Consider the following 23,756-nt stretch of genomic DNA (forward strand, 5'->3'; position numbering starts at 1 on the left):
AGTGGTGGAAATTTAATAAACGGTGGCATCCTCTTCCTGAAGAGGAAATACATAGCTTATCAACATCTCTTACCTAGCTGACTGTTTCCTTCCTCCCTCCCTTTCTGTCTTAAGGAAAGTGGTCCAGCTGTAACCACCATACTCCCCCCTCCCCCCCCCACCCCCGCAAGCAACTGAACCGCCTATGATGTCATAATCACAACCCCATTACCTCATCCTGCTGGGGGGTGGGGGTGCGTAGAGGAAGGAGGAGGCGTGAACAGTCCTGGGCCCTCCTCAGCTTTACAAAGTGTTTTGAGTGAGGGCTAATTACAGAACCAATTGGAACGGCCCCGCAACCGTTACAAGTCCTGGGTTTATAAGGTTCGAGGCGATCCGGCAGCTAGAAGAGGGGCTCCTGAGACTCAGAGCAGGCCCTAATCTGCTCTTGGACTACATTTCCCAGAAGCCTTCACGCCTTGGACGGGTCCTCTGCTGGCGGAAGGGGGATTCCTTCTGAGAGGCGGCCGTAGAGGGCGGGACAGGAGAGCAGGTAAGAGGAACTTTGGCTATTTCTGTTACGCGGCCCGAATCGAGTGGGGGGCCGTACTTGGGCCGATGTTGGAACCGAGGGCGAGGGGAATGGCTTTGTTTACCTTCGTCCGACACGGTCTCCCCCGCGGGTTTGGAGATGTGCCGCCAACTGGGCCCGTCCACCTTCTGCAATATTTTGGAGGGGGTGACTCGATAGTGAAGAAACCACGTTCACCCCTAAATCAAACAGCCTGGCTCCTTCCCGACAGCACTTTTCAAAAAAGACTTTGAGAGAGAAACGACGCGGGGTTCGAGCCTCCGCGGGCGGTTCAGGGCGATTCTGCGAACCAGAGCGATGCCCCCACTCTCCTTAGGGGCCCGTTGGTTCGCGCCGGCGCCTTTTAAGGGCACCGTGGGGCGAACGGAGCGCTCAGAGCTGCTCCGGCCGCGGCCCTGGGAGCTGGAGGAGCCGCGGTAGGTGGCGAGGGCAGGTGGCGCTGGGGCCTCGGGGCGGGCACCTCGACCGTCCCTCCCTCCTTCCCTCTTTCCCTTCCCCCAGCCCGGCCGCGCGCGCGGCACGGCCTCTCTGGACGCCTCCGCAGGGAGAGCACGGGACCCGGTGGGGGAGGGGTTGGCGGAGTGCTAAGTCCCAGACCCTCTCCATCCCCTGCGTCCTGAGTTCGCTTCCCGCGGCCAGATGATGGAAGCTGATTGGGAAGAGGCGAAAGACAGCCCCCTTGAGCGAGCCCTGGTGCCCCCCTAGGGGCTAGCGGACGCCCCATGCCCCACCCCGCAGGGACAGGCAGGGCAACCGAGGGAGAGGTTGAAGACTGGAGGGGGGCCTAGCCTTTCGCTTCTTCATCGGGGTGGGGGGAGGGGTGCTCCCCACTTGTCACCCCTGTCCCCGCCAGAGCCATATGGAGGAAGAGCAGTCAGGTCCCCACTTACCTGTTCATGCACCTCCCTGCCTCCCACATGTTTTTCTTTAGTGTCCCCCAGAGGTGTGGGGCTGGGACGTGGGGGGAAGGTCCCCAGGGGATTTGTGACTCTCCTCCCCCTTGGTCTGACTTGATCCTAGGTTCTCCAGGTTTCAGCACAACCTCAGCATCCCTGAAACCCGAATGTCAGGGGCTCCTGCCATCCAATAGGAGATGGGGTGGGGGTCCAGTCTTTATTTTAGGGGGCTGATGGTGGAGGGAAAGCCTGGATAGAGAATTGGGCCTGGTGGGGCCGTGGGGAGGGCCTAACGGCCTGCTGCTCTGTGAAGGGCTGAGTCCTGTGCCAGTTGTTAAGCTGAGAAGTTTTAACTTGTTTAGTGAACGTTCAGGGCTGTCTCTGCCCCTCAGATATACAAAATGGAAGGGGAAGGAAGGCGGCAAGAGAGGGTTGCTTACACTTTTTTCTATGCCTGCCTGAGAAAGAGGAGGCCCCTCGCGGAGCTGGTTTGCCTTCTTTTGTGTCCTGGTTTGATTCCTTATGGCTTCCGTTCTGTTCCCCCTCTCAGCCTGGCCTGTTTTAGGAAACTCAGGCTGAGAGTATCAGTTGCGTGGTGGTAGTTGCATTGTTCCAATTACCGCCGTGTGTGGCCACATCCCAACAATTAAAATGCAGAAAAACACAAAATCACTCTCTTCACTTGATCCCAGAGAGGGCTGGGAGTTTGCTGTTTGGCCACATGCCTCATGAAAAGCTTGAAAGAGTTTGCTTCACTCCCTGCTCTTCATGGCTGGTCAGCCTGAGGCCTGGGATCTCTGGGGTGAAAAGCCTGCAGTTAGGTTCTGTCTCTAGTTGATCTTTTGGGGCAGAGTTAAGAAACCAAGAGCAGAAGTGATATAAGCTTTAGCTTTTCCCACAAGAACATAGGGGAAGCTGCTGAAGGGAGCTCTCAGGAAGCTGGAACTTTGTTCAGGGTGGTAATAATAATTATGCATGAAAATAATAGTTAACTGTAATGATGATGGACTTCTCCTACAGCGTCCAAAAAACTGCAGATACGTCTACATGTATGTAGTTCTTTGCTCTTCCTTACCTACCTCTCTCTGAGGTGGGAACGGGGTAGAGATGATTCTTTCTGCAAAAGTAGAAAGTGATCTGCCTCCGAGGTCACAGGAGAGCCGTTTTGGGCTTCCCTAGGTGTTCAGGTGAGGGAGGTTGGCATCCAGCCAAATAGATACACCCAATTGCCTTATTTATCTTAATGATATTATCACTTGTGGCATTCTTAGGCTGTGTAGAGCAACAAACAGGAGGGTTTGAGAAACAGCAGTCTATGTGGACTCCTGATTTGTACAGGCTGGATGGTACGCTTTTTGTATTTTGATATTTCGTGTTACAGTGTCCCCATGACAGATTAATAAGAGATTTATTCTGCCCATTTTACATGTACGTTAACTAAGGCCAAGAAAGGTCAAGTTATTTCCCAGAACTGTCATAGCAAATTGGAGCAAGACTTAGATTTCTTGAATGCTTGCTGTATCTATTAGAGAATGCTACATATACCCTCTGATGAGCTGTCTGCCTGCTGGTCATTTCTGGGAATAGGCAGAACCATATGGAAACACTAGGTTATCCTCCCCTACTCCATTGAGTAAGGCCCCTCAGGCAATTGTGTGGGCTTGAAGCCTGTTCTCTGATAGAATTAGTTTGCTTATGCTGAAATTGACCATGAGAAGGAGTCTTGATTAATTGAATCCATGGTCTTTGAGTAAGATCAGGCTAAAAACTTAGTTGAATGAAGTCATACAGTTGTTGTTTTTAACATGTATAGAGTTAAAATGTAATTGGAAAAATCCTGGTACCACTTCTCTATCTTCTTACCATCTTATAAGAGAATATATACAGTATCTGTTGGAAAACAATAATATATCAAACATTCAAGCTAGGAGAGAACATAAACTTTGTTTACTTTGATTGGTCTGAAGCAAAAAGGATTCCTACAACCAGTGCTCCTCCCTGTTCCCTGTTACTATTTCTGTAGTTTAGGAAAAGGGTACCTCTCTGTTTCTGTTTGGAAGATAAAATATTGGGGTAATCAGGATGGAAGTAACCATTTGGGCATCCCTCTCTCACTTGAGCTGTTTTTTAATTGGTGCTGGTACACTGGGTAGACAAAGCACAGCATGAACCAGGTTAGGAGTGGCAAATAGGTTTCAACATGCTTGCTAACTCCAGTTCATTTTACTGGTTAACTGGAGTGCGAAGTTCAGGATGTTTCTGAGGCTGTGTTTAGGCTTAGCAGGAAAGAGCTGTGATCAATTAATGATGTCTGCCAGAGGCCTGGCATAGGGATGCTGTGGTATGTGTGCCATGCATTTTCCACCTTTGGGCCAGGTACATTTCTAATATCACTTGGGGCTGGTCCCTCTGTAATTGGCAGACTCAGCAGGCATGACTGGAGAGGGAAGTCCCAATGGTGCTAGAATGGTGCTGCAGTGGCAGAAGACGGCTCACGAGTGAGGTCTGGAAGAACGACAGGGAAGACATCCATCATTTGCTCCAAAGTGTGCAAGTCAGATCCTGGGGAGAATCATGATAACCCTGATCACTGAACAGCTACAGAAGCAGACTCTGGATGAGCTGAAATGCACACGCTTCAGCATCAGTCTGGTAAAAGACCAGTCTTCCTGCTTCTCTACGACCCCCTCCCCCTTTTTTCTGAGGCTGTTTGTTGCTACTACTTTACCCATGTCCTGTGCCGTATGAGTCATGGTACTTGTACTGGAAGAGCTCAAAGGCTCAAAACCCAGCCCAAAAGGAAGGGGGCAGGTATTTTTCCATTGATAGAGAAGGGACACCAAAACTTGGGTGGAGAAGGGTTTGTAGATGTTGGAAGATGTGGATTATTTTACTCACTAACTTTGGGAAGACAAGAGAACATTTAGGAGTCCCTCACATCCCTATAGCCCATGAATTCCAGGGGTGAGCTGAAGAGGGCTTCCTGGAAATCCGTGTCCTGAACCTGAATCATGATGGATATTCTCTCTCTTTTAGCCTCTGCCTGATCATGCAGACATCTCCGACTGTGGGAACCCTTTCCAGCTTGTGTCTGGTAAGGCATTGTGTGTGGGTCTGTGTGTCTGCCCATGCTTCCATCCACACCTTTCTTGCACTGGTTTCCAGTGACCCCGGCTAGCTAGTCTACCTCCACAACTTTCTTGCCAGGGTCACCTGTTGAGATTGACGCTCGTCTCCATTTTACTGCCCCAGTGTGGAAGTTACTTGTTTAGTTGGCTCTCCCTCGAACCTTGATGGGACTTTGATAATCTGGTTTTGTTTGTTTGTTTTTATTTTTTTGCCCCCCAATGTGATTTTTTTTAAATAGGTAGTATGTTCATGTAGTTAAAAAATTTTTAAATAGTAAAAAGTTTACAGTGAGGAAAATCTCCTTTCTCCATCTCCCACCACCTCCCTAAAAGCAGCTCTGGTTATTACTCTGTCTATCCATCTAGAGTTTATCTGTAAGTATGTATTTTTTATTCTTGCAAAAGGTTGCATACTATATATATTATTTGCACTTTTTTTTAAACTTAATTATAATATAGCTAGAAGATCTTTCCATATCGGTGTGTTAATTTGAGTATTTCTTTGTGGATGGCCAGACACAAAGGAACATGAATAGTCTTAGGGTTTCCGAAGCACAGGTTCCACCGTCAAAGGCCTTCCCTACCCTGTTTGCACTCTCTAGTAATAAAAATGATCCTGCTTGATTACCTCTTATTCCTTGGCAGCCCTAACTCCTGTCTTGGTGCTGGTGACACATAGGAAGGGGAAGAACTAAGGAAGAAGAGCATGGACCTGCTTTTCACAACTTGGGGCTGGTGGGTAAGGGAGCAGAGTAGTGTTAGGTGGAGTGAGGGATGAGCAGGGCACGCGTGCATTTACTTCTCTTGAATTGGTCTGCCTTTGAGAGGGAGTGGCAGGCAGTATATGAGACTATTTTCAGTTTCCCGTGCTTCCTCATAATGGAGGCAGTATCATATAGTGGTTGAGACCTAGCCTTAGCATCAGACAGACCTGGGTTTGACTCCTCCTTTGGTCTTTCATTCCTACATGACTTTGGACAAATTATTGGACTTCTGTCATCTTTGAGTGAAATGGGGATAATGAGGTTTTGGGGAAACCTCACCTAAAGTGCTCATTACATTGTGTGGTAAATAGTGAGCCCTTAAAAATACATTAGCCGTTATTAATACTATTTTTATTATGAATGCTTTCCAGAAGGTGCTTCCTGGAGGGGCCTGCCCCACTGTTCCTGTGCTGAGTTCCAGGACAGCCTCAACCTCAGCTACCACCCCTCAGGCTTGAGCCTGCACCTCAGACCACCCAGCCCGGGAAGTTCCCCACAGGAGCAGCCCCTCTCCCAAGTCCTAAGCCCTGAGCCCCCAGACCCAGAGAAGCTTCCTGTGCCCCCTGCCCCTCCATCCAAGAGGCACTGCCGCTCACTCTCAGTGCCCGTGGACCTGTCTCGCTGGCAGCCGGTGTGGCGGCCCGCCCCCTCCAAGCTGTGGACTCCCATCAAGCACCGGGGCAGTGGTGGAGGGGGTGGGCCGCAGGTGCCTCACCAGAGCCCCCCAAAGCGGGTCTCCAGCCTCAGGTTCCTCCAAGCTCCCAGTGCCTCTTCTCAATGTGCCCCGGCCCACAGACCCTACAGTCCCCCTTTCTTCAGCCTGGCCCTAGCCCAAGATTCCTCTCGACCCTGTGCCACCTCCCCACAAAGTGGCTCCTGGGAGAGTGATGCTGAGTCCCTGTCACCTTGCCCACCCCAGCGCCGCTTCTCCCTGTCACCCAGCCTGGGCCCGCAGGCAAGCCGCTTCTTGCCCTCTGCCCGGAGCTCCCCTGCATCCTCCCCAGAGCTGCCCTGGCGACCTCGAGGCCTCCGCAATCTTCCCCGAAGCCGCTCACAACCCTGTGATCTGGATGCCCGCAAAGCTGGAGTCAAGCGGCGCCACGAGGAGGACCCCCGGCGGCTGCGGCCTTCTTTGGACTTTGACAAGATGAATCAGGTGGGACCAGTAGGACTAGGGAAGCTTGGTTGGGAGGGGGGAGACTTCCATTTTCCCTGAGAGCTGTCCTCTAGTTCCATGCACTCCTGGCAGGTGCCTTTCTTTTTTATTTAAAAAAAATTTTTGGGGGGGCGCCTGGGTGGCTCAGATGGTTAAGCGTCTGCCTTCGGCTCAGGTCATGATCCCAGGGTCCTGGGATCGAGTCCCTCATCGGGCTCCCTGCTCCTTGGGAGCCTGCTTCTCCCTCTGCCTCTCTCTCTCTCTCTCTGTCTCTCATGAATAAATAAATAAAAAAATCTTTAAAAAAAAAAAAATTTTTTTTTTTTTAATTTTTAAGTAGGCTCCACACCCAGCATGGAGCCCAACACGGGGCTTGAACTCAGGACCCTGAGATCAAGACCTGAGGCGAGATCAAGAGTCGGACACTTAACCGACTTAGCCACCCAGGTGCCCCTGGCACATTCTTTTCTGTCTGAGCTTTCGCTAGGATGATTTACTATCCTGGTTGCCCAGGACTGTACCCATTTTAGCACTCAAAGTTCATGTCCTGTGTCACTCCTTGGGCCTGGGGGAGGTTCTAGAGAAACTGAGGTGAGACCCATATTAAATCTCCCAACAGGGATTCCTGATTGTTCTGCTAAAGGCACTTTCTCTCCACTCTGAGGATGCATAAGCCATAAAAGTCCCATCAGCAGTGTCCTGCCCCTTCTTGACCTCAGGGCTCGTTTTGCCACTTGTCCTTCATTGCTTCCCCTGGGTCTGTGAGGGCTTAAGCAAAAACGGGTTGCTGCATCATTCACGTTCAGCAAATGTGGTTTGACTTGCCCGTGTGAGTACAGCTGTTGTATGCCCTTGCCCACTTTTTTCATACTCTTCCTTCTAGTCCACTGGGTCACAAACCTCTTTGAGAATCTACGTGCTTATTCATAGTCATTCCTGCAACGAGTCAGCAAATGTTACTGAATACCTGCTCTGTACCAGGCTGTGACTAGGCACTTGAAATATTGTGAAACATACAGACAATATTCCTGCCCACATGAAGCTTATAAATGAGCTCCTAATCTTGAATCTGATAGAAACTATGGACTCTTTTGTTAGAGAATTTGGAGAAATTATAAATTTTCCAAATGTTAGGGAGTTCACATACCTTACCCTAAAGCCTAGGATGCCTGCCTGCAAGAGTAACCAAGAGGGACACTTGGGCTCAGGGTTTTGTGGAAGTTGGTATCTTTTTTTGCAGTCTTAACTTTGTTGTTTGTTTGACAGAAACCATACTCAGGAGGTCTCTGTCTCCAAGAAGCAGCCCGGGAAGGCAGCAGCATCTCTCCACCGTGGTTCATGGCCTGTAGCCCCCCACCCCTCTCTGCTTCCTGCAGCCCCATTGGGGGTTCCTCCCAGGTGCTGAGTGAAAGCGAAGAGGAGGAGGAAGGGGCCGTGCGGTGGGGGCGGCAGGCACTGAGCAAGCGGACACTGTGCCAGCAGGACTTTGGGGACCTGGACTTGAATCTAATTGAGGAGAACTAAAACTGAGAGGCTACTTCCTGGGGCCACACAGACTGACTCTCTATGGCTACTAACAAGTGTCGAGGCCCCAAGGCCGGGGGCCCAGCCTGGGAATGGGGGTGAGTGGAGGGCTCCGACTCAGGGCAGCCGGAAATCTTCTCGCTCCAGGAAGCTCGACCATGCCAAGAGACTGGCCGGGACAAGATAAACGGAGCTGGTGGCGGGAGGGACAGCCCCAGAGCAGACCCTTCCCATGGCGGCCCTGAGTGTGAGTATCCCTGCCACCGAGAAAGCAATGGGCAGGGAAGGAAGGGGTCTGCTGACCCCAGCTCGGGGAATTTCACTAGCCCCTTTGCTTCAAAGGGCACTTGTGTCTTAGAATTTGGCCAGGGTGGGGGGTTCATTCAGCCTCCTCGGAGAAATTGTGTGAGAGTGTGTGCGTGTGTGGGAGTGTACTTGGGGAAAGGTGTGTTTGTGTAGCCTTAGGGAAGGAAGGCAGTTGCTCCTTAACAGCAGAGCATCATGATACCCCCAGGATCTTGAATTTTCATGGGATCGCAGGCTTATTCAAAGAGTCAAGAGGTGGGCATCAAGTTTTTCTTTTTTCTAAGTAGCTCTGGAACCAGGCTTATAATCCATAAGCCCCTCTGGTTCTCCAGAGGATTCTCTTTGGGGTATGGCAGGGTCTTTTAAGTGCTGTGACCCCAGCTAATGATCTTTTTCTTAGGCCCATCCCCTCCCCTAGGTAGATCTAATATTGGGACTGGAGAGGGCTCTTTACATTGATTCTGAGCTGGCCTTTTTTCCTCATTAGATTGCCTAGGCTGTATACAACTTGCCTTTGTCTCTAAGTAGATATAAGCGCATGTGGGCAACTGAGGCAGAGTTGGAGGGGGTCCATCTTCCTCTTTCCCTCTCTACCGATGGGACTTCCCCCCACACACACACTCTCTGAGCTTCAAGGGTCAAGAACATGGAGGGAAGGCCGTGTATTGGTCCCCATTATCTGAGGCCCACCTGCTGCAGAAGTGGCATTCGGTGCCCAGTAAGCATGGGTAAGCTCATCCCAGCACTGCCCTTTGGAAGCAGACTATAGGGAAACCTGTTGTTAAAAGATCCAGTCCTAACCTCTTTTCTGACCTGCTTGAGAAAGTGGAAAGGGATGTCAGCATTTACCAGTTTGCTTGTCTTCCATTCCTGCCAGGAAATGTTTATTTGCCTCTAATTGGACCTGAGAGACCTCAGGGAGGTTGGGGCTCACTGAGGGGTTGGCTGAGGATGTGTAAAGCAAAGGCTATGAGAAGCAGCTGGGAGTTTGTTGTTGTTGGATTGAATTTCCCTTTTTTTTTTTTTTTTTTGTTTCTCACCCATAACTTGAGCCAGGGCAGCAGGTCCCAGTGGCTGCAGTGGTGGGTTTAATGGCTGCCGGACCCTTAGGCCTGGCACCAGTGGAGATACATACTGAAGCAGCTGCCAAATAGCTTGTGAGGCTTTATCCAGCTTTGGTTGACCCTGCACAACTGAATTGGACCTGCCATTCTGGTTTATTGGAGGAAGGGCATTCTCTTCAATTTCCAGGGTGTCTTAGGATCCAATTCCTCATGTTAGGGAAGAACACCAAAGCCCACACGTTTTCTTCCTCATGGAATTGAACCTGTTATTTTCTTGGCTTCCCACATGTTGGATAGGAGTGTCACCGAGGCTGCAGTCTCCTCCCCTCCACTCCTGAGGAGGTGGCCATTTATACTTGAGCCTCTGGCTCTAAAGGTTCTACCCTTCCGAGGCTCTTCCCCTTCTCCTGCTAGTTACCAGGTATTATCAGTGCGCTACCAGGTCTGTAGGGGTCTGAAAGAGGCTCTCTGGAGAATCCAGGGAAACTGTGAGCCCAGCAGTTGCCCATCCTTGGTTTCATCCCTCCCTTGGCTCTAATCTTTCTTTAGGCCATAATTTCCCTGGTGCCAGCTTTTTTTTCTCCTGGGGCATCCTTATCCCTGGGCTCTCTGCTGCATATTGGCTGTGCCAGCTTCCAGTAGGCCACTGGCAAGGCCAGTGGGGTCTCTGCAAGCCCTAAGCTGAAGAAGTGAGGGCAGTAATTCTGCCTCTGCCGTGGCTTCCCCAAAGCCCCTGGGGGTGCGAGCCTTAGGGGAGAGGGTCTACTGATACCATATTTGAATTCTATTACTTTAAGATCTGGAAAGTTAAACTAGTTGAAACTGTCATCTTGCTTCCCAATCTAAGCACCCATGACCCTGGGACAAGCCTTTTCAAGAAGTGGTTCATTTTGCTTTACACAGTAGATCTGTTCCAACAGTTCTGTGTAAGCCAAATGCTATTTTGCGATGCATTTGGACTGCTGACCATTTAAAAGCAGCCTGTGTGATTGCTTCTTTTGTAAAGCAAGCAACCTCCCTCTACTTTAGCTGTTTTGACTATTCGGATTTTCACATATTGGGCTTACCCAGAGTGGAGCACACCTTTACAGGGCTGTGGTTGACGCTGGGTAGACATCTGCATCTGTGTTGTGTGTGTGGTGTGGCTGACCAGTAGGTGAGTATTCCTGCGTGTGTGAGTGAAGCCACTCCCAGGCTGGTGCTCTCCTCCTGTGCCCGGTGACTGCCCAGTGGCAGCTCCAGCTGCCCTTCACTCCCACCTGCTGCCAAAGTCCCTGTGCTAATGGGATTACAAATACAAAAAGTGGAAAAAAATTTTTCGTAAACTTTGTTTTATATTAAAGAAATCCATAAGTCTGTGTGTGTTAAACATGAGGTCCTGCCTCTGTGGCTGTGTTTGAAAAAATAAAGTTTTATTAGAATAATTCCTTTTCCCAAGCAATCTTGTGTACTCTAGTGTCTTCTTCCCTTCTCCACAAAGAAAGGCAAGGAGGAAGCAGGGAGAAGGCCACCTAACTCCAATAGCCCCTTCCTCTAGGGCATGGCTGGGCCTTCACCCTTTGAGGGCGGTATCTGGTCCCTAGGCCCTTCACAGCCATGGCAGTCATATCCTGTGGCCCAGGCTTGCGTTAAGGCCTTGGTTATTTCTGGCAGTCTGATTTGGTCTTTGTTGCCCTGGTACCTATGTCCTCTTCCTACGGTCACTCTTCCAGCAAGTTGAAGTCAAGTATTTATACATTCTAGCTCCCTGAGAAATGTTTGATGACCCAGTCAGGAACTTGTCTAGATTGGTTTGTGGGCTTTAGGAAGTGGGGAGAAAGCAGGCCGAGAGATTTGACTGGGAATCTTTTCCTTTTTTAAGAGTTTTCACATTTTATACCCTGGAGAGATGGAGATTTAGTCATCAGAATTCAGATTCCAAAGACCTAGGCAATTTCTCCATTCTAAAAATACCGCTTTTGGAAAATTATCCTAACAGCAGAGCTTCTCTTTTGCCCTAGAAGTTGGTGTTTTCCATAATGCTTCAATTTGGGATGTTCGTGTGTTCAGGGAAGCTTTGTGGTTCACTCTCTTTAGACATTGCTATTCCACCCTTTTCCCTATGTTAGCATTCTTCCAGTTTGTGTGGGTGAAATGTAGTTGCTTAGAGATCCAGGCAGGAAGGAGCCTCTGTCCCTAAGGCATAGCCTTTCTTTACCATTTGTGGTGCTGACTTGCCAGGCGCAAGAAGAGTCAAGTTGCTTAGCCTCCGTCCCAGTTTCCTGCTTCAAATTTGTGGCACTCATCTTTGAATACCAATGAAGTGTGCAGGAGGACAGGATTGGTTTGATAACCTGGAGCAGGAACCTTTGAGGGGATGAAAATACACTCCAAAAAGAGTGGGGGTTGTCACCTGCCCCACAAACAAAGGAGGGGCTTTGAGGAGGGGGGGGCTTTGGCATGTGGTTAAAGAAGGCTCAGTATCAGAAATCTTTTCTTTCTTTAAAACTGCTGCTGTTTCATTTCACCTACTGTTTGAGCAAGGGTAAAGTTTGAACATCCAAATTGACTTTCCTTTTTTTCCTTTATGTTCATTCTGTTGTTGCTATTAGATTTTTATACTGTTTATTTTCTGTGAGGCTAAGTGAGATTTCATTTTCCGTTCATGAAGTGTGCTAGTACAGGAAAGAATGTAAACTCCATGAGGACAGGGGTTTTGTTCAGTGTTGCATCCCCAGCATGTTGAAAAGTTACTGGCACATGGAAAGGGCCTGCCATATTTGTTGAATGAATTTCTCATCTTTGCCTTCCCATCCCTGAATTTAGGCACATTTCTGTCTCTGGTGCTGAGAAGCCAGCTTTGGAACACTAGGGCAATAATTAGAGCTCCATTCAGGAGAAAATCCCAACAGTGAATTTTGGTAGAAAACCTGCAAGGCAGCCAGCCAGGTTTTAGGAATTCACCCTTGTTCTCCTCTTAATAACTGACAGTTTGTGGGCCGTGTGCTTTAAGAGATGTCTCTTGGCCCAGAAAAGCATTCTGATTCAGGCCTCAGGTTGGCTTATGTGAGATGGAAGTTCCAAGGAATAAAGAGAGAAAAAGTTCAAGGAAATGTTTCCTTGGTGCTCCACAAGGTTAGTTCTAGAATGACTTCCCAAAGGTTTCATACTTAGTCTAAAGTCAGTAGTTGCTGCCTGCTCCCCCTTGGAGCCTTAGACGTTTGCTGCAAGAAAAGTATGTCAAGGGTAAAGAAAAGGTATGGACAGGAGTTAACTGGGTATACACATAAGTCTTAGAGAAAGAACCGGCTACTGCTCTGTCTATAGGGCAGATCATTGAAAGAAATGGTCACTTTTAGGATAACAATCAGGGATTATTTCTAGACCCTTTGTCTATGTGGTTTGTGTCTACTTCCATATATACTCATTCTGCATCCGTAAGACCATGCAACCTGTGCTAATCTGATACTATCGATGTTAATGATTGAGGTTTCCCAGTGCCTGGTGTGCAAGACCATCTAGGCCAAAATTTCAGTATCTCCCCTTCTCTACGGTCCCTTTTCCATCAGGAGTTATCAATCTCTCACACCTATATTAAATGAATTGAGATAAGAGTGGTGGGGTTTTCTTTGCCCCCACTCCCACTACTTCCATGGTAAGATGAGGTGCTATTGAACCAGAGAAGAGAATCTCTTTATTGCTGGTCTCATCCCAATTCCCCTCAAAGTTTAACTGAGAAACACCTGTACTTAAAACATTGGCAGACTTGGAAAGGGAAGAAGTTCCATGGGTTTAAGTCAAAATACCAGGATTTTGGAAGCACATGGGCCTTCACCCAGTGGAAAGAATGGTATTGTAACATCCACTGGATGTAGCACAATGGTCAATTGGAAAGGAACCTATGACGTACTGGTAGTATAGAATAGGATGGTACTATGTTATGGGCCAGTGAGAAGAAAGATATTGTGTCCCATGGGCCAATGGGGAGAGTTTCCTAAAAGATAGTGACAGGAATGGTAAGGGCATGTTTTCAGGACAGGAAATCAATAGATATTGGGGCGCTAACTGCTTAGCTCAAAACGCCAACTCTAGGTACCTTGCCCCTCAAGCCCCGCCCACCCCAGTAAAAGTCTTTGGTGTCTGAGGCAGGTAAGCCAAAGCCTTCTCACATATGGGACCCCCCCAGAAGGAAGGTTGGGACCAGGATGGTGCCATGAAGACTGAAGGACCCGCCCACTTCCCCACCCCAGCCGAAACTGCAATTCCCCTCCCTGCCGCAGGGGGCACTGCAGGCCCCGGGGAGGTTGGGGCGGAGCGCTGCAAGGGGCCCGGAGCTGCCGCCCCGCTCCAGAGCGCGGGGGGCGCTGTGCGGGGCCCGGGCTGCGGCTCCGCTCCCGGCCACGGGGGGCGCTGCGCGGCGCCGGTGGTTGGTGGTGGCTGTTGGGGGGGGTGGGGGGGAGCGCGGCCGCGGGTGGTGCGGAGGGAGGCCTTGCGGGCGGATCGGGCGCTCAGCGGCAGAGGTGGTGGGAGGCGGCCGGCGGGAGCGCGGGTCTGGCCGGCCCTGGCGATGGCGGACGCGGCGGCCTCCCCGGTGGGCAAGCGGCTGCTGCTTCTGTTCGCGGATACCGCGGCCTCCTCCTCGGCCTCGGTCCCCGCGGCGGCGGCGGCGGCGGCGGCGGGCGGAGATCCGGGGCCTGCGCTGCGCACTCGGGCCTGGCGGGCCGGCACGGTGCGGGCCATGAGCGGGGCGGTGCCCCAGGACCTAGCGGTGAGTGGCGGCCGAGGCGGGCACTTGAGGCCGGGGCTGCGGGGCCTGCGGGCGGCCTCCCCGGGGGCCTTTGTGAGGGGGCGGTGGGGTGGGGGTGACCCCGTTCCGCGCCCCCAGATCTCCTTAGCGCCCCCCACTGGCTCCTCAGCACCCCGAGCTCTGGCCGGCATGGCTTCCGCGTCGGGGTGCGCGCCCCGGTTTCCCCCGGGGGGCAGCCAGGGCGCCAGGAGCTGCCGCTTCCACCCGGGAGGCCCCGCCTCCTGAGAGACCCCTTTCTCAGCGTCCCCCCCCCAACACGCCTTGGGAGCAGGCTCCTGAACCCTGGGTTCCTCGGCCCCTCGGAGTTCGGCTGGTGCTGTCGCTGCCTCCTGAAAGACGCGGACCTGTAGTTCCCAGCCTCCCTGGAAACCTGCGCCCTGCTCCCTTCCTCCCGGAGCCCCGAGTGGGGCGGGAATGTGGGCAATTGTGGGAGGCACAGAGGCTGCAGTTGGAGCTGCTCGGGGCTTTTTTATCTGGCAGTTACTTCCTCCTTGTCTGAGCCTGGCTCGGCCTGGCGGTCTCCAGAAAGGCCAGCTCTCGGGACTCTCTTCGGGCTCCTTTCTCTTTGAGCTTCTGGGTGACAGGAGCTGCAGTTGTGGCTGTTTTTGCTAAGTTTGAGATGTGTCTTAGCGGGCTAATGGGGCTGCTGCTAGGTGGTGCTTTTTTGCTCCCAGCTCGGCTACTCCCTCAACCCTGGGAGAGGTTTTGTTTTGAAACTTTGTGTTGGAGCTTGGGCGCTTTTGGAATACTTGCCTTGGTATATTTTGTGATTAAAGTTGTTCGGTAAAATAGAACTTAACTACTATTTGGGATCATGTTGTGTTATTTTTGTTAATGTGGCGGCAAAATACTGTCTTTGAGCTTTGCAAGCCTCTTTAGTTCCTCATTCTGATAGCGGCCCTAGCTTCTCTGTTAAGATACTATGAAAATAGGGAGATTCTTTTGGAATGTAATACATCAGCAGGCAGAAGGCAAATTTTCGTGATGAACTTGCTCCTGCAGATATTTTATTTGCTATAAATTGGAATGATTTTTTCAGATTTGATATTGTAGGTTTCTGATACTCATTTTTCTATCTATTGATTGGTGGTGTAAGCTTTCCCCCCCTCCCCCTTATCAAGCTTTATGGGTTGTTTGGCTTGCGGTTGGCTTAGCCTTTGCTTCTGCTATTTGAGTTCACATTCTTTGATCTTTCTCTATGCTAAATAAGAAAAGGCTGCTTGGGCATTTATGAGGCTTCAGTGGGGCGAATTTGTAAAAAGATACCAGGAATACAAGGGGACGAGGATGATGATTAAGGAGAGGATTTGGATTTAAATTCTTCTGTGCTTTCTTCAAAAGACTGCTTTCTAGGTTGGGGTGGGGGAGAGGTGTCTCTCTCAGAGCCCATAATTTACCCCCGAAATGCAAAACATAATGAAGATCCATCATTATATGCATACTTTGACCTAAGGCCTAGCCTGCCCTAGCTTTTCAGTCGGAATTTTATATTCTAGTTGTTTCCTCCATCAGATGAATTGCTAATGAGCTCTGCACCTGAAATGGCTACCCATTCACTTTGTTGTTTGCTGGGTTCCCTAAGGGCAGAGGTTTTTGAAGCTCACTGAAATGCTGGACACCTACTAAGCTAAATACTGAATAATTTTACCACTGGGCTCATTGAATTGGTTTCTCAGACCAAGTAAAAAGTTGCAGTGATTCTTGGAAATTAAAGCCAAGCGTACATTAGAACTGTGTTGAGGTCTTGCATGGAGCTGTATACATAAAAAGCAAAGGCGGATTAGGGTTTTGAGAATAAACAAGCTTGTCCTGTATGTTTATCAAGGGACATAGATGAGAAACAACCACAACAAAACTCAGAGCCTTTAGAATTTTTCACCAGCTTGCAAAATTGCTCAAGAATTGCAGTTGCTATGTTGAGGTTCTATTAATGACAATGACTAATCTAGGATGAGAACTGGCCGTTTGTTTTTCTTTTTCATTAAAGAGATTTCCTTTGGACCCTAGACATGTGGGCCTTACCAATTTGCACCACACACCGTAGTAAACACAACCGTCTTCCAATCAAAAGTGTTCTTCCTGTATTCAAGGGTGGAGTTTTCAAGCAGCTGGCCTGTGATTGGGCAGATTTTCATTCAGTTGGTTTAAGATGTTTTCAGGCATGCTTGGTTTTGAGTAATGCATAGCAGGGCGCCCCCTGTTAAGGATGAGTAATTGAGGGTTGGATGAATGAGTTTTTGAAGTGATTGAAAACACTTCTCAGTTTTAGGCTCCATTAATACCCTCTTTCTAAATACTTTTTAATCCTGAATGTTTCAAAATGTAGCCCTGCTCCATTTAATGAACCCTTTTCTGGAAAACAATACCAAAGCCATGTACTACCTTAAAATGAAATATGAAAAAAGAAAAGTCAGGATCCTGTTGATTGGGAGTTTTGTTGATAAGGGTTTGATAGTGGGCATCTTCATCAAAGCTATGCTAACAAATAACTACTGAGATTTTTAGATGTAATAGGGAAAAAACCTCCCCGTCCCCCATGGAATAGTAGCTTTATTTGTATTTCTAATAGGCTTGTTTAAAAAAAAAGTCTTGTTGAAAGATTACTTTAATGGATTTTTATGCATTTCTTTCTGACTCTTAAGTCTGTCCTCTTTGTGTTCTAAATCATTATTGGTTCATATGAGTTGCAGAGACCTTGGGACCTTCATATATGTAGGGACAGTAGGTAAGACACACAGACCAAAAAAAACATGGGTTTTCCTTCCCTTTTTTTGTTTTTTTTTTTATTGCTAAAAAGCAAGACTTCTGTTTTGTGAAATGTCAAATAACCAAAAGTACACAGGAAAAGCCAACAATCTTTCACAGGCCTCCACTTGCAAAAGAAGGCTTTGCTCATCTTTCTTAATACTAGTACAAAAAATGTAAAAACATTCATCTATATACAAAGGGTTGCCTTTTTCTTAATCACATGTATCACACTGCACAATATCTGCAGCCTGCTCCCCCCCCTTATTAAGTAAGGACTCTGTTTTTTTAAGATTTTATTTTTAAGTAATCTCTATACCCAACCTGGGGCTCAAACTTAGAACCCCGAGATCAAGAGTTGCAGGCTCTACCCACTGAGCCAGCCAGCTGCCCCTCTCTTTATTTCCATTCAGCATTATACCATGGGCATCGATACCTATAGATCTTACTCATCCTTTTAGGTAACTACATTGTATTTCATAGAATGGATGTACCATCATTTGTTCAATCATTCCTCCTTATGCTGTTAAAAGTTATTGAAAAAAAATTTTGGTACTACAAATAATGCTGTGGTTAATAAACCTGGGCATATATCTTGTGTAATCATGGTTTTATTTCTGTAGTTTAGACATTCAGGAGTGGGTTAGGAGCTACAGGAGTATATGCATCTTTTATTTTATTAGGTAATGCCAGGTTGTTTTCCAGTGAGGTGATAGCATTTCATACTCCCACCAGCAGTGCGTGCATGCGGTGCTTTCCCTTTTTACCTTTGCCATCATGGTGTCATTGGTCTTTGTCATTTTTGGCAATCCAATGGGTGAAAAATAATATAGCATTTTCATGACTGCTGGCTTTTTTTCTATGTTTATTGGCTCTTTGTATTTTTTTAATGAGTTTTATGCCTATCTTTTGCCCATTTGAAAAAAGGAGTTGTCTTATCGCTCTGTACAAGTTCTGTGCATTTTCAGGATATAAACCCTTTTACTTCACAAGTGTGTTGCAGTTATTTTCTCTTGTCTTTTGACTTGATGAGTTGTTTTGCCATATAGAAAAACAAAAATGTTTATATCATCAGATCTCTTGGACTTTTCCTCATGGCTTCTGGGTTGCTTGGGGATAGCTCCCCTGTCTTGAGCCTATATAAATGTTGTTCAGTTTTTCTTTATTTTTACCTTGAGATCTTTGATCCACCTGGAATATTTTTGCAAACGGCATGTGAGGTGGGGGATCTAACTTGCTTCCTACTGAGTGATCAATGGTGGCAGCACCAATTTTATTAAGTAAACTGCCCTTTTCTTGCTGTTTCTTATAATTAAATGATGCCTTTAGTAGCATTGATTTGTTTTGAATGTGTATCGTAGCTATCACAGCTATCCAGAACTTGGAAGAGGAGTGAAAGCATATCTGCCTTATTTTTTTTATCCCTTGATCTTTCATCTTTATCTGGCGGAAAGGTGGACTCTAAAGTGCTCCTTTCCTTTGATTCCAGATAATGTAATAATTGTAGCAGTGTCCAGGCTAGTACCATGTTTCTTCTATCTGGGAGTCTTCCAAGAGGAATGAAAGCATATCTGTATCTGCCTTATTTTTTTTACGTCCTCCTCCCACCTTTCCTCCTTGTCTCAGGTTAGGTGGACTTTAAAATACCTCCCTACTTTGTTTGTAGGTAATGTAATGATTATAATCAGGTCCAGGACAGTACCATATTTCCAGTCCACAATCTCAACCTGTGTTCACACAAACCTAGAACTTCAGTCCTAATCGAAATGGGAGTTTATGGATTTTAATGACTATCCTTAAGTGTCCTTTTCTTATAATTCCAGAAGTTCAATAAAAATCTGCATGATACATGATACGCGGTTTATTAAAGTAAATAGAATATGGTTTTGTGGATCGATGTAAGGTTTAGAGAACTTTAAATAAAAGTGAGATTGTACAAATATGTAATGTTTAAGTGTGAGCCCCTCTAACCGCACTTTTCATTTTAATTCTCTTAGAGCAGGAGGTCTGTTTTTGAGACAGTGAGCCATCCTTGAGTTTTTCAGGCACTCAGGTGCTTCATATTCTTTTTTTTTAAGTTTGTCTTGTATGTATGTGTATAATTGTTAATAGTTGCCTCTTTGTGTTTGCATTGTTTATTTTAGAGCTGTGTAGTATATCCACCAGTGATCACATACACTGGTCATTTTGTCCATCCAGCATCCTCTCCTACTTTACTACACAATCAGATCTTTCCTCTTAATTACCCATTTGTTTCTAAGAGTTCCTTCACTAATTCCCCACCTGCCAAGGGCTCATTCCCTCCTTCAGTGCTCACTTGCCGAGTTCTCATTTCCAACTTGTTATGGTTGATTCAGTTCCCCACTTCCCTTCCCCTAAATGGTGGGTAAGTATCATGGCCTTTTCTGTTAGTGATTTTCTCAACAGCTGGAGTTGATTCCTGTAGGCTTTGCTTCCACAGGCCTGGGGGACACAACACCTGTTGCTGCTTCTCAATTTTCCACTGCCTTTGACAGGTTGGTGGTTTTTAAGCCCTCCCTACCCGTCTCCCCTAACTGCCAGAGTGTCTTTTACCCTTGTTCTACAGATGGGTAAAACCTGACTGATTGTTAAGTAGTGACTCATCTAGTATGACCTCTCTCAGTTTTGCAAGAGCAAAAACTCCATTTGTGTGTGTGTGTTCAGGAGTAATCAGGCTCTAGGGAACTGATTCTCACTAACCAAACTCTCTGGAGACTGATTTGTAAATCGTCATATAAGGTTATTAATTTACAGTGGGAGATAATACCTATCCAGAGATCTGCACAGAGCCCCCTCCTGGTCTACTCAAGACCAAATTACAGATAAGACGGACCCTTGGTGTGCAAAGAATCGAATGAGGGAAAGTGGGTGTTGCCAAAAGGATATTTATAGCAAGTATCCCTGATTCAGTGATCTTGCACTTTAATACTTTCTGGCTTCTGCTTTGTTTCCCCTTAACCCCTTTGCTTTTAATGTTAACCATTGAAATCCTATAAAGAGAAGAGAAAGCCTGTGCATTCCAGGTTCTACCACCTCTGTAAAGCCTTTCTGAATCCCCAGCATGTTATTTTTTTTTCTTTGCTACTTTAGTACTTTGTTATATGCCTCTTTTGGAATATTAATCACAGTTTTTCTTCTTATAGATATATAACAAGATGTATAGCTTATCTCCCCTACTAAATTGTAAGTTCCCTCAAGAACAGAACATGCCTTTTTCTGTTGTTATTTTAAGAGGCCTTCTCTGACTACCATATCTTAAAAAGAATATTTAGAGCCGGTATTAGATTGTTAACTTTCACATCTGATTTATTATGGAATTTCTACTCTCTGGCCTCCTGTTATAAGGTGTTTATAATTGATCTTGAATTTTTTTGTTACATATTTCTGTTGACACGGACTCAGTACTAATTTTTTGGTCTTGAGATTAATGGAATCTTACTTGGGACTCCAGTCCGAAGTCCACTGTCCACTGGTTTTTGTGACTTACATCTGGCTTATTAGATTAGAAGCATTAGATGTTTTATTTTTGTGATTCTCAGGTAATGCATGCCTGTGATACAGAATGAAGAAATTATTTTGATGATAATTTTAAAAGTAGCCCCTGTATGTCACAACCGATTAGAAACTGCTGTTTGTTTTGATACATATTCATCTGACCTCTTTTTTAGAATTGTTAAAAGTCGAATTCATACTGTATTTTCAATTTTGTGTTTTGCTTTTTTACTTAATGTAGCAATTTTCCTGTGTTACTGAAAACTTGTGTATGGGCTATTTTAATTTTCTTGGTGCTTTTCTTTATTTTCCACAGGTAACATGTATTGTTCTCATAACTGAAAGGAAGACAATAAAATGCTCTCTAAGAAAAATCTTACAATTTTTATTGGCTGGATAATTTATTTAACTGTTCCTCTTTCATTGAATATTGAAATTGTTTCAGATTTTAGCCTTTATCAATTACGCCGTGATGAGCATTTTTGTGAATAAAGCCTATCCTGGATTATTGCCAGGAGTGTTATTATGGAGACAGAGTGTGCACATATTTAAGATTCTTGATAGATAACATTTTTTTTTCTTTTTTTAATATCATACCAATTTATAATCAGACCAGTAGTGTGAGTTTCTTAAGGAATGCAAGTTTATCAGGAGCCTAAAGTCTGCTAGGCCTTTTATGCTTTTATTTCATTTAATCCTCAGACAATCCTTTGAGATACTTACTGTCCCTATTTATAGGCAAAGGAAGTGAGTCGCAAAGAGGCTAAAGTGACTTGCCCTGGGCTACACTGCTAAGAAATGAGGAAGTTGGGATGCAAATCCAGATCTTTGTGATTCCACAGCCCCTAAAAGCGCTATATATGTATATGCTTGAGTTTTTATTCAGGTTATCCCTATAGTACTCAAGTACTTAACATTTAACTTATTGTGGATGTTATAAGGGGGGCGGTGAGGTGGTGAATAAGGTTAATTGTTAGAAAGCTATCTCTTGAGCAGAGGAACCACATAGAGAAATTTGTTTTTTGTTTTAAAACTGCTGTCTTCTGGATATGCATCATTCCCCATCTTGGCTATCGAGATATCCCACAGTTTTGTAAAATCATTTGAAATAGACTTTGCATTTTGTTTAGAATCATTAAAAAAACAAAATTCAGCTGGTAGATTTTATAGATCTTATTGGCTTTTTTCAACAATACCTGAATCAGGCACCAAACCCTTGTGGCTGATAGAAAGGAACTCCAGAGAGCTGTGCAAAATGAAAGACATTTATAGGCAAAAGGACGTCGGACAAGGAGATTATTCTAGCAAAGAGCTGATTGTTTCAGACAGGGCCACTTTCCTTGGGGGACAGTAGGGGTCTATCAGGCTGATTACATCACTAGTAGTGACCAGGTAATTCCAGATTTACTGGTTTAAGATTCCATTCCTGGGAGATTTGTGATTTGATGACTTGGGCTTAGCACAAGTGACTCCATCTTGGACCTGTTGTCCTTTTTGAACAGAATGTAGGTAGGAAAATTGGAAAAGAAAATTTAGGGACCTTGGGAGTTGAGTTAGTCTTCCATTTCCCTTACTCTCAGTCATCACCATATCCTGTTACTATTACCTCTGTAGTTTCTCAAACTTTTCCCTTCATACAGCCTTTGGGGTTAGGCCTTTTTCATCTCTTTCCTGAATTATGGCTTTGTAATAGGTCTCCCTGCCTTCAGTTTCTTCTCTCTGTAATTAATCTTCCACCCTGTTCCCAAAGTTAATGCTTTCGTTTTTAAAAAGTATTAATTATTTAAGCATTTTTATGAATACATATTTTTTTTAAAGAAGAAGGAACATTTACTGATTAAGGCTAAAATACTATTACCTCTTTTGTCTCAATCCTTCTATTCCCTCACTGCCCCCCAAAATCTGCAACCAGCTTTTTTTTTTTTTTTAAAGATATTATTTATTTGAGAGAGGAAACAGTCAGGGGGAGGGGCAGAGGGACAAGCAGACTCCTGCTGAGCTGGGAGCCTGACACAGGGCTTGATCCTAGGACCCCAAGGCCACTACCCACGCTGAAGTCAGACACTCAACCAACTGAGACACCCAGACGCCCCTGAAGCCGGCTTTTTTGCGTATAATACACCTTGGAGATTTTTCCTTGTTAAGTGTTTTAGATGTATCTCTTTTTTTTGAAGATTTTATTTATTTATTTGACAGAGAGAGACAGCAAGAAAGGGAACACAAGCAGGAAGAGTGGGAGAGGGAGAAGCAGGTTTCCTGCCAAGCAGGGAGCCCCATGTGGGGCTCGATCCCAGGATCCCGGAACCATGACCTGAGTCGAAGGCAGCCGCTTAACCAGCTGAGCCACCCAGGTGCCCCTAGATGTATCTCATTTTTTAAAAACTTCTCAATACTACTTCATGGTATGAGTAAAGTGTGTTTAGACATTCATCTAATTATAAAATACTTTGTAATTTCTATTTTGATTTTCTATTTTAAACTGAGCATTGAGAAGTTTTTCCCCAGATGGCACTATCTTTATAAAACATTTTACGATGTCTTCCCCCTCCCCCTTTAAAACTATCAGTGGCTCCCCCAGTGCCGGTATCAGGGAACATAAACCCACATGGGTCCAGGGTACCAGGCTTATGAAAATAGCTAGGTGAAAGACCAGAGGGTATAGTGGAGATTGGCACCTGGAGACTGCAGACACTGCCTAAAGATGTTCGATGCACATTAAAAACAAACCAACAACAACAACAACAAAACATTCTGCTGGCCAAACAAGACACCTTTGCCACCAGATTTCAATTCATCATGCATTAACATGCCAATCAGAGCCCTTACAGCTTACTTACTGACTGGTAGCTCTGGCTGCTGCCTGGAACACTCAGTCTGCTTTTATGTTTCTCTTCCTTTGTACCTGCTGGAAAGTCTTCTCTCCTTTCCCTACCAGAATGCTTGTCTTTTAAGACCCAGCATGGGTACTACTGTCTCTTCTGTGAAACTGTTCTAGTTTCTCAAGGCAGATGCCTTTTCTGGCCTAATATAGCATGTTCACATCTTTGTTACTGCCCTTATTACATAGCTCTGTAATCATTCCTATACCTCTGTTGACTTCTCTGGGGTGTGAGTCCCTGCTGTCAATTGCTAGCTTTATTCACCTTGATATTCTTGACCCCAGTAAATGCTATACATTAACATAAGAGGTGTTCTGTTTTTGTTGAGAGTGAATAAATGAATAATTTTATTAATTGTAGGAAGAATGGCCTTAGGGAGAACCAGAATCCAAACTGATGATTAAACAGTAAACATGAGGGCGCC

The 23,756-nt window shown here is 46.3% G+C and overlaps 3 protein-coding genes across 7 annotated transcripts in view; 2 read left to right on the forward strand and 1 right to left on the reverse strand.

Annotated features, from left to right (window-relative positions):
- Positions 1–775, reverse strand: part of CDC25C (cell division cycle 25C) — a 41,975-nt gene extending 41,200 nt beyond the window's left edge. Inside the window, exon 1 of one of the 2 annotated variants that reach the window (XM_064595960.1) lies at positions 636–775. The gene's annotated coding sequence lies outside the window, so the exon portion shown is untranslated. Of the gene's footprint in view, positions 1–211; positions 328–635 lie in introns of those variants that run through there. The other variant, XM_064595959.1, reaches the window with a different exon arrangement.
- On the forward strand, positions 401–10,833 carry FAM53C (family with sequence similarity 53 member C). Of its 2 annotated transcripts, none has more exons than XM_064595966.1 (5): positions 401–532; positions 3,890–4,119; positions 4,504–4,561; positions 5,731–6,515; positions 7,782–10,833. In XM_064595966.1, the coding sequence occupies exons 2-5, from the start codon at positions 4,042–4,044 to the stop codon at positions 8,037–8,039; spliced, it is 1,179 nt and encodes a 392-aa protein (XP_064452036.1). In that variant the 5' UTR covers positions 401–532; positions 3,890–4,041; the 3' UTR covers positions 8,040–10,833. The 2 variants fall into 2 exon arrangements, with proteins under 2 accessions (XP_064452036.1, XP_045749121.1); XM_045893165.2 differs by lacking the exon at positions 401–532 and adding an exon at positions 854–987.
- A 3,014-nt stretch (positions 10,834–13,847) lies between these two features.
- Positions 13,848–23,756, forward strand: part of KDM3B (lysine demethylase 3B) — a 66,357-nt gene continuing 56,448 nt past the window's right edge. For all 3 annotated transcript variants that reach the window (XM_045893178.2, XM_064595956.1, XM_045893196.2), the window contains exon 1: positions 13,848–14,156. In XM_045893178.2, coding sequence (XP_045749134.1) covers positions 13,956–14,156 — 201 coding nt within the window. In that variant the 5' untranslated portion in view covers positions 13,848–13,955. The remainder of the gene's footprint in view (positions 14,157–23,756) is intronic.

This window comes from Mirounga angustirostris, unplaced genomic scaffold (assembly GCF_029215605.1).
Source record: "Mirounga angustirostris isolate CCGP_5_RB_7025 unplaced genomic scaffold, mMirAng1.0.hap1 SCAF_7, whole genome shotgun sequence".
In the NCBI taxonomy this organism is placed as follows: Eukaryota; Metazoa; Chordata; class Mammalia; order Carnivora; family Phocidae; genus Mirounga; species Mirounga angustirostris.